General features: G+C 48.3%; 1 protein-coding gene across 2 annotated transcripts in view; it reads right to left on the reverse strand.

Moving 5' to 3' along the window:
* Positions 1 to 13991, reverse strand: part of KIAA1549L (KIAA1549 like) — a 274273-nt gene that overhangs the window by 18066 nt on the left and 242216 nt on the right. For both annotated transcript variants that reach the window (XM_070229192.1, XM_070229191.1), the window contains exons 17-18: positions 10479 to 10829; positions 198 to 295 (exon numbers count right to left, since the gene is read on the reverse strand). In XM_070229192.1, the coding sequence (XP_070085293.1) occupies positions 198 to 295; positions 10479 to 10829 (449 nt within the window). The remainder of the gene's footprint in view (positions 1 to 197; positions 296 to 10478; positions 10830 to 13991) is intronic.

Raw genomic sequence — 13991 nt, forward strand, 5'->3', positions numbered from 1 at the left:
TAAAATGACAAGAAAGTTGGTCAACTCTCTGAGGCCCCCACCTCCTTCATGGTACTCGGGGTGCCCCAGGCACATGGTTGTCTGTCCAGGTGATGCACCCTGTGGGGCGGGGCATGAAGGAAGTCTGTCAGATCAGGGTACACCAGACCAAATCCTTCCAAAATATCCCAAACAAGGCAAAGAAAGGAATGTGTTACCGCCTGAGAGAAGCAACCGCGACAGGGCCAGTCCGGGGAGGTACAGGAGGAGGGGGAGAGCCCACGACCATTTCAGGAAGCTGGGAAAACCTGTAGGCCTGTGAAAGAGACAAGCAAATGGGGGGTGGGGGGGGGAGATGGGTTAAAACTCAGAGTTGATCAACACACAGGCTCTTCCTAACTAAAAGGAAGCAAACTTCCGAGAGTCAGACTTTCCTTCCCCCTTCAAACTTGGCCCTTCGATCTTCCTAACATGTTCCCAGCTGCGTCTGCTCTCTCATCTCCCATCACTGGCCCCTCTGCTTGGCCACTGCAGCCACAGTCCTTCAACTGTTGTTAGACACATCAAGCTCTCTCCTGCCTCCGGCCTTCGGACAAACTGTTCCTTTCCCTGGGATGCTTTCCCCTGAGATGTCCCCAGGGCTCCCTCCTTTACTTCATCCATCCAGCCCCAGATTCCCTAGAGCCCCATGTTATCTGTCTCCATATCCTGCGCTATTTTTCGTCACGGCAATTGTTACTTTGGTATTTTATTATATTATTGCCTGCTTATTATCTGCCACCTGCTAGACTGCAATGAGGCAGGGGCTTGGTTGTCAGCTACGTCCTCCTCAGGCCTGGAGCAGCGCCTGGTATGTCACAGATGATCGATAAATATGAGAGGAATGAATGAATGAATTATTGGTTGCATTTCATGGAAAGCAGGTCTGGTGGGGGAAAGCAGTGGATCTGGAGTCAGGAGGTATGGGCGGAGGGCCTGCTTTGCTGATGAATAGACTTTCTGTCCCTAAGCAAGTCAGGTGACCTCTCTGGGCCTCAGTGTCCTCTTCTGAAATGGGGCAAGGATGCCTTGCTCAGAGGGGTGCTAAGAAGACCTAGCAATTCAGTATATGTGTAAGTATCTTGCAATCTATTCAAAGATAACGCATTGGAACTGTTACAAAAGTGAAGACTTTAACCAACACATGAGGGGATAAGAGGAAAACGGTCAGAGACAGGACCAGAGAGCCAGGCCAGAGCCTTCTTTAGCTAGAAAAAATCTAGACATGCTCTCTGGGAAGGCAAAGTTTAACTTGTGCTTCTCATTCATCTTTTTCTTTAGGTATCATGGCCTACCGATCTCTCGAGGAACAAGACGACAGGACTTTAAACCCAAAGGCAACAGGATAAAAAGCAGCAGTAGAGGGATTCCATAAATAGGATCCTTTAAACAGAATGAGGTTTCTCCCTCCTGCATCTGGCAGACCACACACTTGTAAGGGCTAACCCACTACATAACTAGATCCTGGATGAAGCATACCTTTTCATGCACTGGGGGAATTGCAAGATGTAAGGGAAATCTCAAAACCCCCCCACAAACCCTACCCCACCACCCCACCCCTGCCCCACACACCTCAGCAAACTAAATAAAACCATGAGCTGAAACCAGAGGTGGAACTAATGAGGAGTAAGCAAAGGGGGTGGGGTTGCCTGGAAGACAAATGCCATATTGGCCATCAATCAAGAGATCAAGCCTGGGATGGGGCAAGGCGAGGCAGGTGAACCCGAGACTCACTCACTGCCAGCCTGGAAGGGGCTGACAGTGGTCCTCCAGGCAGGAGGAGGCTGGTAGCACTCAGGCGGAAGCGACTGTGGGTCCTCTTTGCGGGGGAGTATCTCTAAAGTAGGCTCTCGCGATCAGCACAGACTAAGATGAAGCAACCAGGAGCTCATAATCAAAGACCAGAAAACATGCATGAAAGTCAGAAAAAACAAACAACAGATTTAGACCTTTAGGGACTTGAGAGTTTGAAATTTCCAGATACAAAGCAGAACATAACAACAGAAGAAATGTTTTTTTAAAAAAAATTGACCAGACAGAGATACTATCAGGAATGATCTGGTAGATTTGAAAAAGAACAAACAGGACTTTTAGAAATGAAATGGAATTACTGAAACAGAACACTCAACATAGGGGAATTAAGTAACAGATTTGTCACAGATGAAGAGAGAGTTTATTAAAAACTAGAAAATGGAACTGAAGAAATTACTAAGAAGTAATAACTAAGAATTTTCCAGAATTGATAAAATCAATAAATTAATTGTTTTAGGAAGTACAATATATTCCAAGCAGAATAAGTAAAATAAAGGGAAGCCTAGATACCTTGTACGAAATGATAAAATATCAAAGCCAAAGAGAAGATCTTAACAGCAGCCACAGAGAAAAGGCACTTGCAAAGGGATGGCAATTAGACTGGCAGATGACTTCTCAATAGCACCTGGAAGATCACAGAATGTGAAGTGCTCAGAGAAAATAACTGTCAGCCTACAAGTATACCAGCAATACTAACTTTCCAGAACAAGAATGAAAGAAATCATTTGCCCAGATCTAGAGGTACCGACTACATCAATACGAAAAGCAGCACTACCATTCTGCATTTCCCCTTTGAGCATCAGTAGACTACGGATGCTAAGGGAGTATTCGGGGAGCCAAATCTTAAGCTCCAGTAGACCCTGAGTTCCTTGGGGTTCAGCAACCATGTCTATCTCGTCCTGGTACTCCTACCTTACCAAGAAAAATGCTTTACACCCAGCAGTGCTAATTGACCATTTGCTGAATGAATGCTGAGTGAACCAGGAGCCAGGAGACCCCAGGCTCTCATCTTGATTCAGCCATTCATTCTCTGTGGACATGTCATTCAGTCTCTGCACCTCATTTTTTTGTTTTCTGTTTTCCTTGTGAAATAAGGCATTGGAGTAGCACACTGGCTTCCAAACAAACATTTCTCTAGCCATGAAACAATTTTGACATAACCCAAATACATGACCAGATTAAAGCAGAGCTTCTCTGGTTGAAGTTGGGTGGGAGGGCAGCCCTCCTTTGCTTACCTACATGATGACACCCTGGGAACATCCCTGAACCGTAAGGTTTTGCAGAGAATTTGAAAATCATTGTCCTGGATGTCCTTCCAGCTTTGCATTCCATTATCATCAATAAACCAACAAGTAAGGACATGCCTTTCCCAAAATAGAGAAAGGGTTCATAGCCCTTCTTCTCTCTTCCGGCCTCTCACGGCACTCAGTAGAGGAGACAGACAACCTATTTTATCCCTGGTTCCTGGAAGGCTTATTCTGTGGTGAGCACAGTTTTCTAGCTAAGACAAAGCTTTCTATGCCTGTGTCTGCGCTGTAGCAGTTCACCAAAAGAGTTGATTAAAAGTTCTGAACTCTGGACAAGTATCAAACCAATTCCTTTCTTTGGAAGATTTTTTCAGGTACAAAACAAGACTGCACAGGAGATGAGCTCCTTTTGGGCTATAGCCTCAGGGCCCTGGGGCAGCCACAGGGGCTATAGAAAAAGCAAAAAGGCAGCTTGTGCCCTGTGTTCGAGGGCTGAGGGAACCACCCACAGTGTCTTCCTTCCTCCCCTGTGCAGGTTCCTCATGGTTCAAAGTCCTCCTGGTTTCGCCTTCTGGCTCCTTTCTCTTGTATTTGGAACCTGGGTTTCTGCTGGCTGCTTTGTGACTGGGATCCCACTGGAAGCCATTGCTCAAAACAGTTGCCTGGTTCCAAGTACCCAGTTCCATGATAGTGGCTGCGAGCTGTCCAGCTTCGGGCCCAAGGACACCATCTTTTGGGATCCCTGCCCTCTGGCTAGGAAAGAGTTCAGAGACTAAGAACTGAAGGCAGTCTCTGTAAGCAGGTCTCAGATCTCTGAGGTGGAAAGAGCCAGGGTGTGACTAGAGGAGGACACTCTGGGCTCAGAAGTTTGGTTGTAAAGCAGAAGGAAAGAAGGTGGCCAAAGTTTTTTCAAAGTTCCAGTCCTGGTGTCCCTGGGTAGGGGCGAGGGGGGTGGGTCAGGGCCATCCTCTCTACCAATCCCAGTGGAGAATGGGCCCAAGTGAGACCCACTGTGTGCTGGTCCCTCCTTGTGCATGTGCATCCTTCAAGGAGGAGGAATCTGGTCAAGATCAACTTCAAGGGTAGCACCACAGAGGCAATAGGTCAAAGGGGGCAGCCTGAGGCTGAAGGAGCAGGTCGGGGGTCTCAGGCTTTGCCTTGGGGGAGGAAGGAGAATTGGCAGAACAAAGCCAACCCACGCTCATTGAAGGCCCTGTGCAGGGCCAGCAAGTCAGCCCTAGGTCAGAGTGGGGGCGCCCATGTTTCCATTCCTGCTGACATTCCTGAGAATGCTGCTCCAGTCAGAACACGCGTCCACTCAAGGCCACATGTAGCTATAAATAACTTTGCATCCCAGGGAAAGAAGTAGAATCTTCCAGAAGGATAGCTCTTATTTAGTTGAAAACAGTTCTTATTTAGCTAAAAACAGTTGCTTGGTAATTGAAAACTAATCCCGTGTTGAAAACCCAGTGCTTATCTTGATCTGTCAGGTCACCAAGAGCTACTGTTGACAGAGCAATACTGGAGGCTTCCGGGGCCTCGGGAATCATAGAAGCTTCAAGCTGGAAAGAGAGCAGGAGACACTGAGACCATACCCCTTACCTTAAGAGAGGGGGGTACTGAGCCCAGAGAGATAAACTGACTTGTCCAGAATCACACAGCTAGTTAGGGGCACTGTCTCGCGACTCTGAGCTAAGTGTGGTGTGGCGCAGAGGGCATGGGTTTGAAGTCAGACAAAACTGAATTTGAATCCTGGCTTTGATCCTTACCAGCTGCTTGACCTCAAGCAACTTATCTTCTCTGTGCCTGCTTTCTCAGGTGATGAAAGGAACAGTATCATACCCCCACTCAAAGTCTGTGTGAAAGAATCATTTTGTGTGCCAGTGTAATGGCTGGCATACAACACAGATGCTCCATAAGTGACATTCCCTTCCTTCTCAGACAGGTAATATTTTGATATAGTCCTTGTAGTAACCAAGGCTTTCCCCCAGCACAGTTCCTTAAATCCAGGGCCTTCCCCCACCCCAAGCAGTGGAGGCACCCCACCTTCCTGCCCCAGGAAAGGAAGGCCACAGCCACTGAAGATGGCCCACTGATGGTCTGAGACGAGCCTCTGGGTCCTGCTTCACTCTAGGGGGCCGGGGAGGGGGATAAATATGAGGAAGCTGCTAGAGAGGGCAGAGGGCCAGGGGTGTGTGTGTGTCTGCATGAGAGAGAGACAAAGGGAGAGGGAGACAGAGAGGAGAGACAGAGACAGACAGAGACAGACAGACAGACAGAGACAGGGAGAGAATGAGCACGTCAAGCCTGGGAAGGGGGAGGGGTCTGAAGAGGGCTTGTATGCCGGAGGACAAGGACACAGCTGTGCTCTACCTGGACTAACACGTGGAGACCAGATGGAAACAAGGGCTGCTTGGGGATGCCAGCCAGAGTCTTTAGATGAGGACAAACTGGGACCAGCACTGAAGCTTGTCTCCAGCCCCTCCCCATGCTTTTCACCAGGCATGTAGCCCCCACCCCCAAAAGAAGCTTAACCCAGGGATAGGGAGGGACACCCTGAACTGACCAAGACTGAACTTTTGGTTCGTGGAGAAGATTATGTGTCTTGCACACCTGAGCTTGGGATAAGTATTCTCTAGACTTCCTCTCCTCCTTCCCTCGCTCCCTTCCCATGCAGCCTTCTTGTATAAACTAGTTTTTACTCATTTGAATGATTTGTCTAAGCTCAGAGGGGTATGCATTTGCCAGATGTTGGGTACTCAGTTGGTTTTCAAAGGCGATTTCTCAGGCAGTCCAGAGGTGAAGATCCCCACGCCCAGGCTGGCCCAGGTATGAAAGAGTGACCTACCTTCAAGGACTCCTGAGAGCTGGCTCATCCTCACCCACAGTGCCTGGGGCAGACATTCTGGTGTTCCAGCTTTGCCAAACTGCCGATGACTTTTGTGCAACCAGAGGCAGAGGGAGCCCAATAATAATTGAATTTCCCACCCACCTGGCCAGATGGGAGCTCAGAGCAGATTCTAATGTATTTGGAGAAACACAAGAAATGTAACATTTCTTGAACCTAAGCATTGCGGTGGATGCAAACTCATACCCGCTATGTCTGCATATCTCATCATTAACAAAGGTTTAGGGAGGGGACTTTTTGTTTTGTTTTGTTTTTGAGAGGAGAGGAGGAAAAGAGGTGGTAAAATTCTTAATTTCGTCCTAATAGTCTCCCTTACAAAGGGCAGTGAGAGGAATGGACGAAATCCCTGCAGACTAGGCAAGCTTCCTTATGAGGCCACACCTGAGGTTGGGAGATTGGCGCTCACATCAGAGCCTGGGGGACATGCCCACGGCTCAGCTGGCCGGGGCAGGAAAGCGCGTGGCTTGGAAGCTGACAGCTCTCGGGTCCAACCTCAGTCCCGCCCTGCCCAGCTGTGTAACCTTGGGCAAGCTTCTTTCCTTCTCCAGGCCTCGGTTTCCTCACTGAGTACAAGGAGATAGTAACACTGACCCCACAGCATGGTTGGTGGATTAGAAGAAAGAATGTCCACGTAGCACTGAGCTTGGCGTCTGGGACACAGTGGGAGCTCGATAGATGGCAGCTGCTGTTGCTGTTATTACTATTACTGTCAGCTCCACACGTAAAGCCTCTAGTGGGGAGATGCTTTCCCTCTGCCCCCTTCCTCGGAATCCCCGACTCTGACACCAACAGGAAAGCTGTAGGATGTTTTCATTCCACCTGACACAGACCTACTACAGCTGCTAGCAAAACTGGACGGGTCATTCGGTGTTGAGTCCAATATCTTCACAGATTCAAGGGGTAAATAGGATCAAGAGTCTCCTGAATTGCGCTGCAGAAATCCCAGGCTGCCGGCGGCCCCTGTCCTGTCATATGGATGCCAGCAGCCTGGCCGAGTGCATTCAGCTGCCCCATGGCAGAGCGCGACATGCTTCCTTTCTGAAGCCGAAAAGTAATCATAGTTATCACTCTAAACTGCCACTTTTTCTGTTGATTTCCACATTATAATAGCACAAGGGGGTTGGCAAGAACTTGGGTTAAGAATCATAATTTCTACTGCGCATCGTTACCTATTTTCTCCTTTCATAAAAATATGGCCCACATGTGTTGTTGGCAAAAGGAAACCTTTGTAACAAAAGAACTGCCTTTGATATTCTTCTGGTTTGATGCCCATCTCTCTGTTGTGTTATTTCTCAAGTCCTCCATTTGTTGCTGGCCTTATTTATTTATTTATTTATTTTCAGTGAGGAAGATTGGCCCTGAGCTAACATCTATAGCAGTCTTCCTCTATTTTGTACATAGGATGCTGCCACAGCGTGGCCTGATGAGAAGCGTGTAGTCCATGCCTGGGATCTGAACCTGTGAACCCTGGGCCGCCAAAGAAGTGCGTGAACTTAACCACTACATGACTGGGCCAGTCCCAGTGGCCTCATTTTTAAAGTATATAATGTTGATGTTTTTGCCCTTCCTGGTACAATTGCCAACCCTGAATTACAACAAACATAACCATCTAAATTTTTATATGTCCCAAACGAAAGTTTTCGATGGCTTTGTTAAATTGAGGCATAATGGATGGGTTGTGGCATCTTCTTGCCTGTCCTTGGAAGACTCATCCTGGTTGTTTAGGTTTTTCTCTGTGAAACCCAGATCCCTTCACAGATTCCCAGAATCTAGCCTCTACACAGAGGCGTCTGTTTGTTCTGGAGGATCGTCTTTAAAGAAGTGAAGTTTCTCTGGGCTCCGGAGCACGCTCTTAAAAGAATGTAACAGAGCAGGAGGAAGAGAAGATGCTCAGAACTGTCAGGGAAAGGGACACAACCAGTGGGGGAAAATGAAATGAGTCTCACTTCCTTTCAATGAGAAGGAGAATTTTTTATAGTAATGACTACCATCTATCGACTAATTCGATGTGCTGGGCACCAGATGAAGCCCTCTGACGAACGTCAGCTACCAGGGACTGGAGCCGCGAGGTGCCAGGCAGGTGCTGAGGATTTTACACGGATTCCCATTTCTTCCTCACAGCAGCCCTGTTATCGCAACCACTTTATGGCTGAAGATTCTAAGACTCAGACTTATAGTCAGTGGCTGAGGTCACTTAGCGGCTTAGCAGCACTGAACTGTGGGGTGAGGGAAATCCAGGGCCGTGGCCAATGCACAAGATCAGGAAGGACGAGCCTGTGAAACTGAGTTGGTGTGAATCAACGTAGAATGGATCCAGGCAGCTTTTCCCAGGGACAGCCACTTGAGAGGTGCTGATAAGTGTAGTGAGACTAGGGTGTAGTCTCAAGCTCAGAGAGAAAATCCCTTCTTCCCCCATAAAGTGGGTATCAATTTAATGGGCAATTAATAGAAAAGCGTAATTGTGGAAACTGTAACATGAGTGTCATGGGAAAGTATTTTAAGGTGACAGATTTCTACTAATTGCCTATTAAATTGGTACCCTGATGGCAGAGGCAAACTCATCTTCCTGAGATCTGGGCATAGCCCCAAAGTTTCCTATTTTAGCTTAAAAATTATATTAAGAATTTTGCATTGCATTCCATCCCTATCTCAGAAAATAGGATGCAAAAACGATTTCCCGTGTTCACCCTATTTCCTTTATTGACCACACTCTCTGGGTTTGTGTGTCACAGACGGAGAAAGATGACTTCCTTCTGATAACGTCTTACTTTCCCCAAATTTACTTCTACTTAATGAAAGACCATGATGACCAGCAAATGTAAGTGCTCTGGCCGCGCTGACCATCTGGCTTCTCACCGCAGGGTTCTAAGCTAGTGTTCATAAGAATAAAGCACTGTTGTGAGCTTAATCGGCATGCATCAGACTCCCGGGGTCTGACCACTGTGGAGTGAATGCACGAAATATAAATTCTGTACCTGCCAACCTATGGACACAGCCTTGCTGTGCTGATGACCCCACCTAAGCACAGCTGCCCCTGCACCAGAGGTTCAGTGTGAAATAAACTTCCATGTCTCCAGCTAAAGCTTAATCCACAGGGAAAGGTTAGGCTACAGACTGACACTGAAAGAGAGGGTACCGACAGAGAGAGGCTGAGCGGACCAGGAGCAATGTCAAGGGGAGCCATCCCAATGACATGGACGGGGGATCTGGAGCAAAGGAGAACAGTAAGGAAATTCACAATAGTGTGCACACTATGCAGTTATGCAGCATAACAGCAATTCATTAAGTGCCAGTGTCACATGGACTTTGGGGGGCGGCGGTATGAAGTTATCACAAGGCTTCACAAGCCCCGAGGTGTCCCAAATAGTCTACTGCAAATGAAGGGAATAATACAATGGAGAGGCAATGTACCAAAGCACAAGGCCAAACGGCATGCTGGTTAAGAGCACGGGCTCAGGCGCCAGGCTGCCTGGCCTGCGGCCCCAGCTCTGCCCCTTCCTGGCTGTGTGACTTGAACAAGCTGTGTAACCCCAGTTTCCTCATCTATAAAGTAGGGATAAAATATTCACCCTCTCAGAGGCTTGCAGCGAGGGCTAAATAAGTAAGCTAACATACACCTGACACCTGGATCAGTACCAACAACAGTGAGACAAGAAACGTCGGCTTTAATTACATAATTACATAGCACCATGGGGAGACGGCATGGACCACTGCAATGGTGGGATCTGTACATGCACAAAACATTGTCTATTATGGCCTATGGCTTATAAAACTAGGTCCACCTTTTCAATAAGATATATATAGATGCTACAGTGATGAACGAAATGCAAACTAATTAAAATTGTTGTTTAAATCATGGAAGCTTTCAGTCACTGGGTGCCTTCTCAGATACTGAGGTGCAATCGCCACTAATGAAACGGTCACAACTGATGCTCCCGTGGCGTGGACCGTGTGCGTGGCACTCTTCTCGTACCTCACTCATATCTACCTTTTTAATCTTCACAACGACCTAGGAAGTAGGCTATTTTTCTTTATTTTACCTGCAGAGAATTGTAGTAATGTCCCCAAGTTACAAGGCCAGTGAGCAGTAGGGCTGAGATTTCAAGTCCAGCCACCCGCTCCAGAGCCTCTGCTCTGAACCACCAGGCGACACCCTCCAACATACGGCTCTGTGATGAGTTTTGACATTAAAATGGTGGGTGGGAAACCACCAGTGCATGAAGAATGAGGTCAGCCCTTCACAGGAGGCACAGTGGGAAAGGAGCTTCACTCTGAAATGTGTTGTGGTTGGACGTAAGGGCTTCCGGTGCACCTGGGCCCAGAGGACTGAGAGGCTTAGGCCTCGGATCATGGGTGGAAGATGCCATGAGAACCCAGCAAAGTTTGTCTGCAAACCGCAAGGAGGCTCATCACTGGAAGCGCCGCTCTGAGACCCTGCGGGATGCCCCAGACAGGCTGACCAAGGATGGCCAGTGGCGGCGTGTCTGACTTACCGGCCGGGGCAGACTGTACTGGTACATTTCTGGGCGATAGGTTGGCACCCACTGCACCCCAGCCCTGGGCCGCGTCATGGTCCCTGGAGCGCTGGTCACCACCTCCGAGTAGGGCGGGTGCTGCGCGGAGCCGTAGACGTCCTGGTGCCGGCTCTGGCCCGCGTGGCCCGCGGACGCCAGGCTGAAGGCCTCCTCCAGCAGCATGTGCATCTGCTGCCTGACCTCGTCGATGGAGGGCTGGGAGCTGAGTGTGGAGGTCTCCGAGTGGCCTTTCATCTGCCTCGACCTGGCGTAGCCCCGGGGCTCATTAACTCTGTCGATGTTGGTTTCCTCTATGATTTCAGGCTCCGTCTGTGGGATCAAACAAATGCCCATTGATTTGTTAATTAACTTTCCTTCCCATTAATATTGTCTGTAATTGACTCTAAATTGTTCAGCTTGGATGGGTGATGTTCGATGTATGTGCTCATTATGTTATATCCTAGGGGCCCTATCCAGGATTTCACGCAACGGGCTAGTCAGCTAGCATTACAGGAGGAAAGCCACCTTCCAGCTCTCCATGCACACCTCAGTTCTCTGCAGCTTAAGCAATGCGGGGGCTTTGCTAAGGGGCGTAATGATCATGAGAAATGGCTCTTCATGGACGACATTAGTGGTATTCTCTGAAACCTCTTAGAGACATTCTCCACCTTTCTGCCTTTTAGGTAAAAGAATTTAGCACACCCTGCAGTCTACACTCCAGACTGCAGACTGACTCTCGATGGTTCCGTGTCCACCACTGGGAATTGCTGGTTGTCTCATGCCCGTCATCAGAGAGAGTAACAAAATTCTGCCTCTGCATCACTGAATTAGAAGCTCAGGGAAGGGCCCAGCAGTCTGTCCTTTAACAAGCCCTCCAGGAGATTCTGATGCCAGCTCGAGGTTGAAACCCACTAATGTAGAATGTTCTCCTGCCTTCCTCCTGTGAACCTTTCATTCGGGAGTGGCTGCAGTACCTAAGCAGGCAGAGAGCTTCCAGAGCAGGCTGCATGGACTGTCTTATGTGTGACTGCTCATGAACGCTTCCTTAATAAGTCTGCATGTGTGGCAGACGCTGCCATGAGACTTGCTTTTGTGATAACCTGATAGTGAGGCTGTGGGAGAGCAGGTAATCCGCATCCACTTCAAGTGTGTCCGTGGCTACCATCGTCTGCTGAAAGAACTCACGAGTCTATGAGAATACACTGGCAAAGATCAGTTTGCCACCATGTTCTCCATCCATTACGTAAGTAACACACTGTCACTTTAGAACAATTAGAAAATACAAATAAGGAACGGGAAAAAGAAATCCAAAAATCTGTTAGCATTTGGTGTACTTATCCCAGTCCCAGACCTGTCTGAGCGTGCGTGCACCCTCCGGCACACCCACATGCCCATTTAGAAAGACTGACGCGTTGATAGTCTGGTTCCCAGTGCTTGTTATTAGTTTACCCAGAGTGAATATTCTCCTGTCTGGGCTCCACAACTGAACAGCTGTGTGACCTTGGGCAAAGTCTTAGCGTAGGTTCCCCCCAAAAGTAGAGCCTGAGACATATGTTTATATACAGATCATTTATTTTGGAAAATAATTCCAGGGAACAGGAGTGGGGGCTGAGGATAAGTAAATTGGGGAAGGAAGAAAAGCCAATCAAAGGAGGGGTACTAAATTAGAGACTGCTGTGGGCCAGTGAGGCTTGATCCCGCTGGGGACCCTCCAGGGAACTACGTAGAATGTGCTTTAGGATCGTGTAATGAAGTTTTATCCCCCAGCCCTCTTCCCTCGTGAGTCAAGGGCTGCTCCAGAGACTGTCCTTGCACTCTGAGATCTGTGCAGGTGCCAGAGGGCAGAAGGGCCTCCCACAGGTGTCCCGTGGAACAGAAGCAGAGAAGTCTTAGGGACTGTGACACAGTGAAGGTGCTGCTGCCCAGGGCACATGCTGCAGCAACAACCAGAAGGAAAACAGACAGGGCAGAAAAGAGGTTTCAACCAGGAAAGTTACTTAACTTTTCGATGTTCTGGTTTCCTCATCTGCAAAATGAGGATAATAAGACCTGCCTCCAAAGGCTTTATAAGGATTAAATAAGTGGATACATCTAAAGAGTTCCAAACAATAGCACATGGTGAAAACGCAACAGCAGTAGCTGCTGCCATTATCATCATCCTCATTGTTATTACTTGTGCTCATTCAACTACATGGATTTCTCACATAATTACGCTGCCTAAAACACTGGGAATCTAAGATGGAGCACAGCCAGAAAGCATCATCAGGGAACTCACTCATGAAGGGAAGCCCTTCCCTCCTTAAAACCTATTCACAAAAGTCAGAACTTTGTTATTTTTCATATTTTAAAATTTTATTTACTTTTCTTTAGTATTAAATTGGTACATGTACATTAGAGAGAAAATCAAAAATACAGAAAGCACAAGAAAGAAAGTAGACATTTCCTGTAGCTTTATCACCCGGAGTTAGGGCTTGGCTATGGTACAAGACCAGAAGACGAGGTTCTCTCTCAACCTTCAAGTTTAGATTAATCAACAAACAGTGGCAGTAAGCAGTCTAGAATACTATTTTTATGTTAACGCCAGCAAGGATAGATTGTGGAGTAGAATTGAAATTACCTCTGCGGTAATAAAAAAAGACCTCAAAGACATTTCGTGCCTGGGTGTACACCCCCAAACCCTGGGCTGGGGGATGCCCCGGGGCTCTTGCGCATTGGGGTTCTTTAGGGAAAGGTTTGAGGTGGCTCTCTAGGGTAGTGAAGGCAACATTTGAAAGACGTTTTCTTCACAATGCATAGAACATCCTGAACAGAACTGCAAAGCCTGAGGGGACTTCAGGGGACAATCTGATTCAAGCTCTATTTTATAGGTGAGGAGGTGGAGGCAGAGGGAATGACTTACCCAAAGTCACCCAGAGGGGAAGTGGCAGAGCCTTGCTCCCCCAGCTCCTGTTCCTTGCATGTCCTGCTGCACCACATTGCCTCTGACATTTCCTCGTCATTGCTGGTTCCTACCCACACACGGCCCTCCCTCCCTACATCCCCAGGCTCCCTAAGTAATGGATGCTTAAAGCAAAGCTACTCCCAGGTGGAAGATTAACGGCACTGCACCCGCTATGATTTTTCCCACCCATGAGCCACGCTATGCATTTCCATCATACTGAGAGATCTGTTATTATGTGAATTCATAATTGTGCCTCAAGCAGAGCAAAATTACACTTCTTAAAACAACATCCCACTCTCCCACTGGGCCAGGAGGCCTGGGGCGGGGCTGTGCGGGTTGGGCAGCTCTCAGGAAGGTTGGTGGGGAGGTGCTGCCTGCACCGGGAGGGTGGAGACTCGTTCTCTAGGCTCCCACTGCATCCGCCCGATGACGCCCCAGCAGGCACAAGCCCTGCTTCCCCCGGGTGTGCATGCTGCATGGGAGAGAGGGGCTTCCTTTCCCCGGGAGGCCCAGAGTCCTAACCCAAGGCTGACCTCCACGGGCTTGCTCAG

This window comes from Equus caballus, chromosome 12 (genome assembly GCF_041296265.1).
Source record: "Equus caballus isolate H_3958 breed thoroughbred chromosome 12, TB-T2T, whole genome shotgun sequence".
NCBI lineage: Eukaryota > Metazoa > Chordata > Mammalia > Perissodactyla > Equidae > Equus > Equus caballus.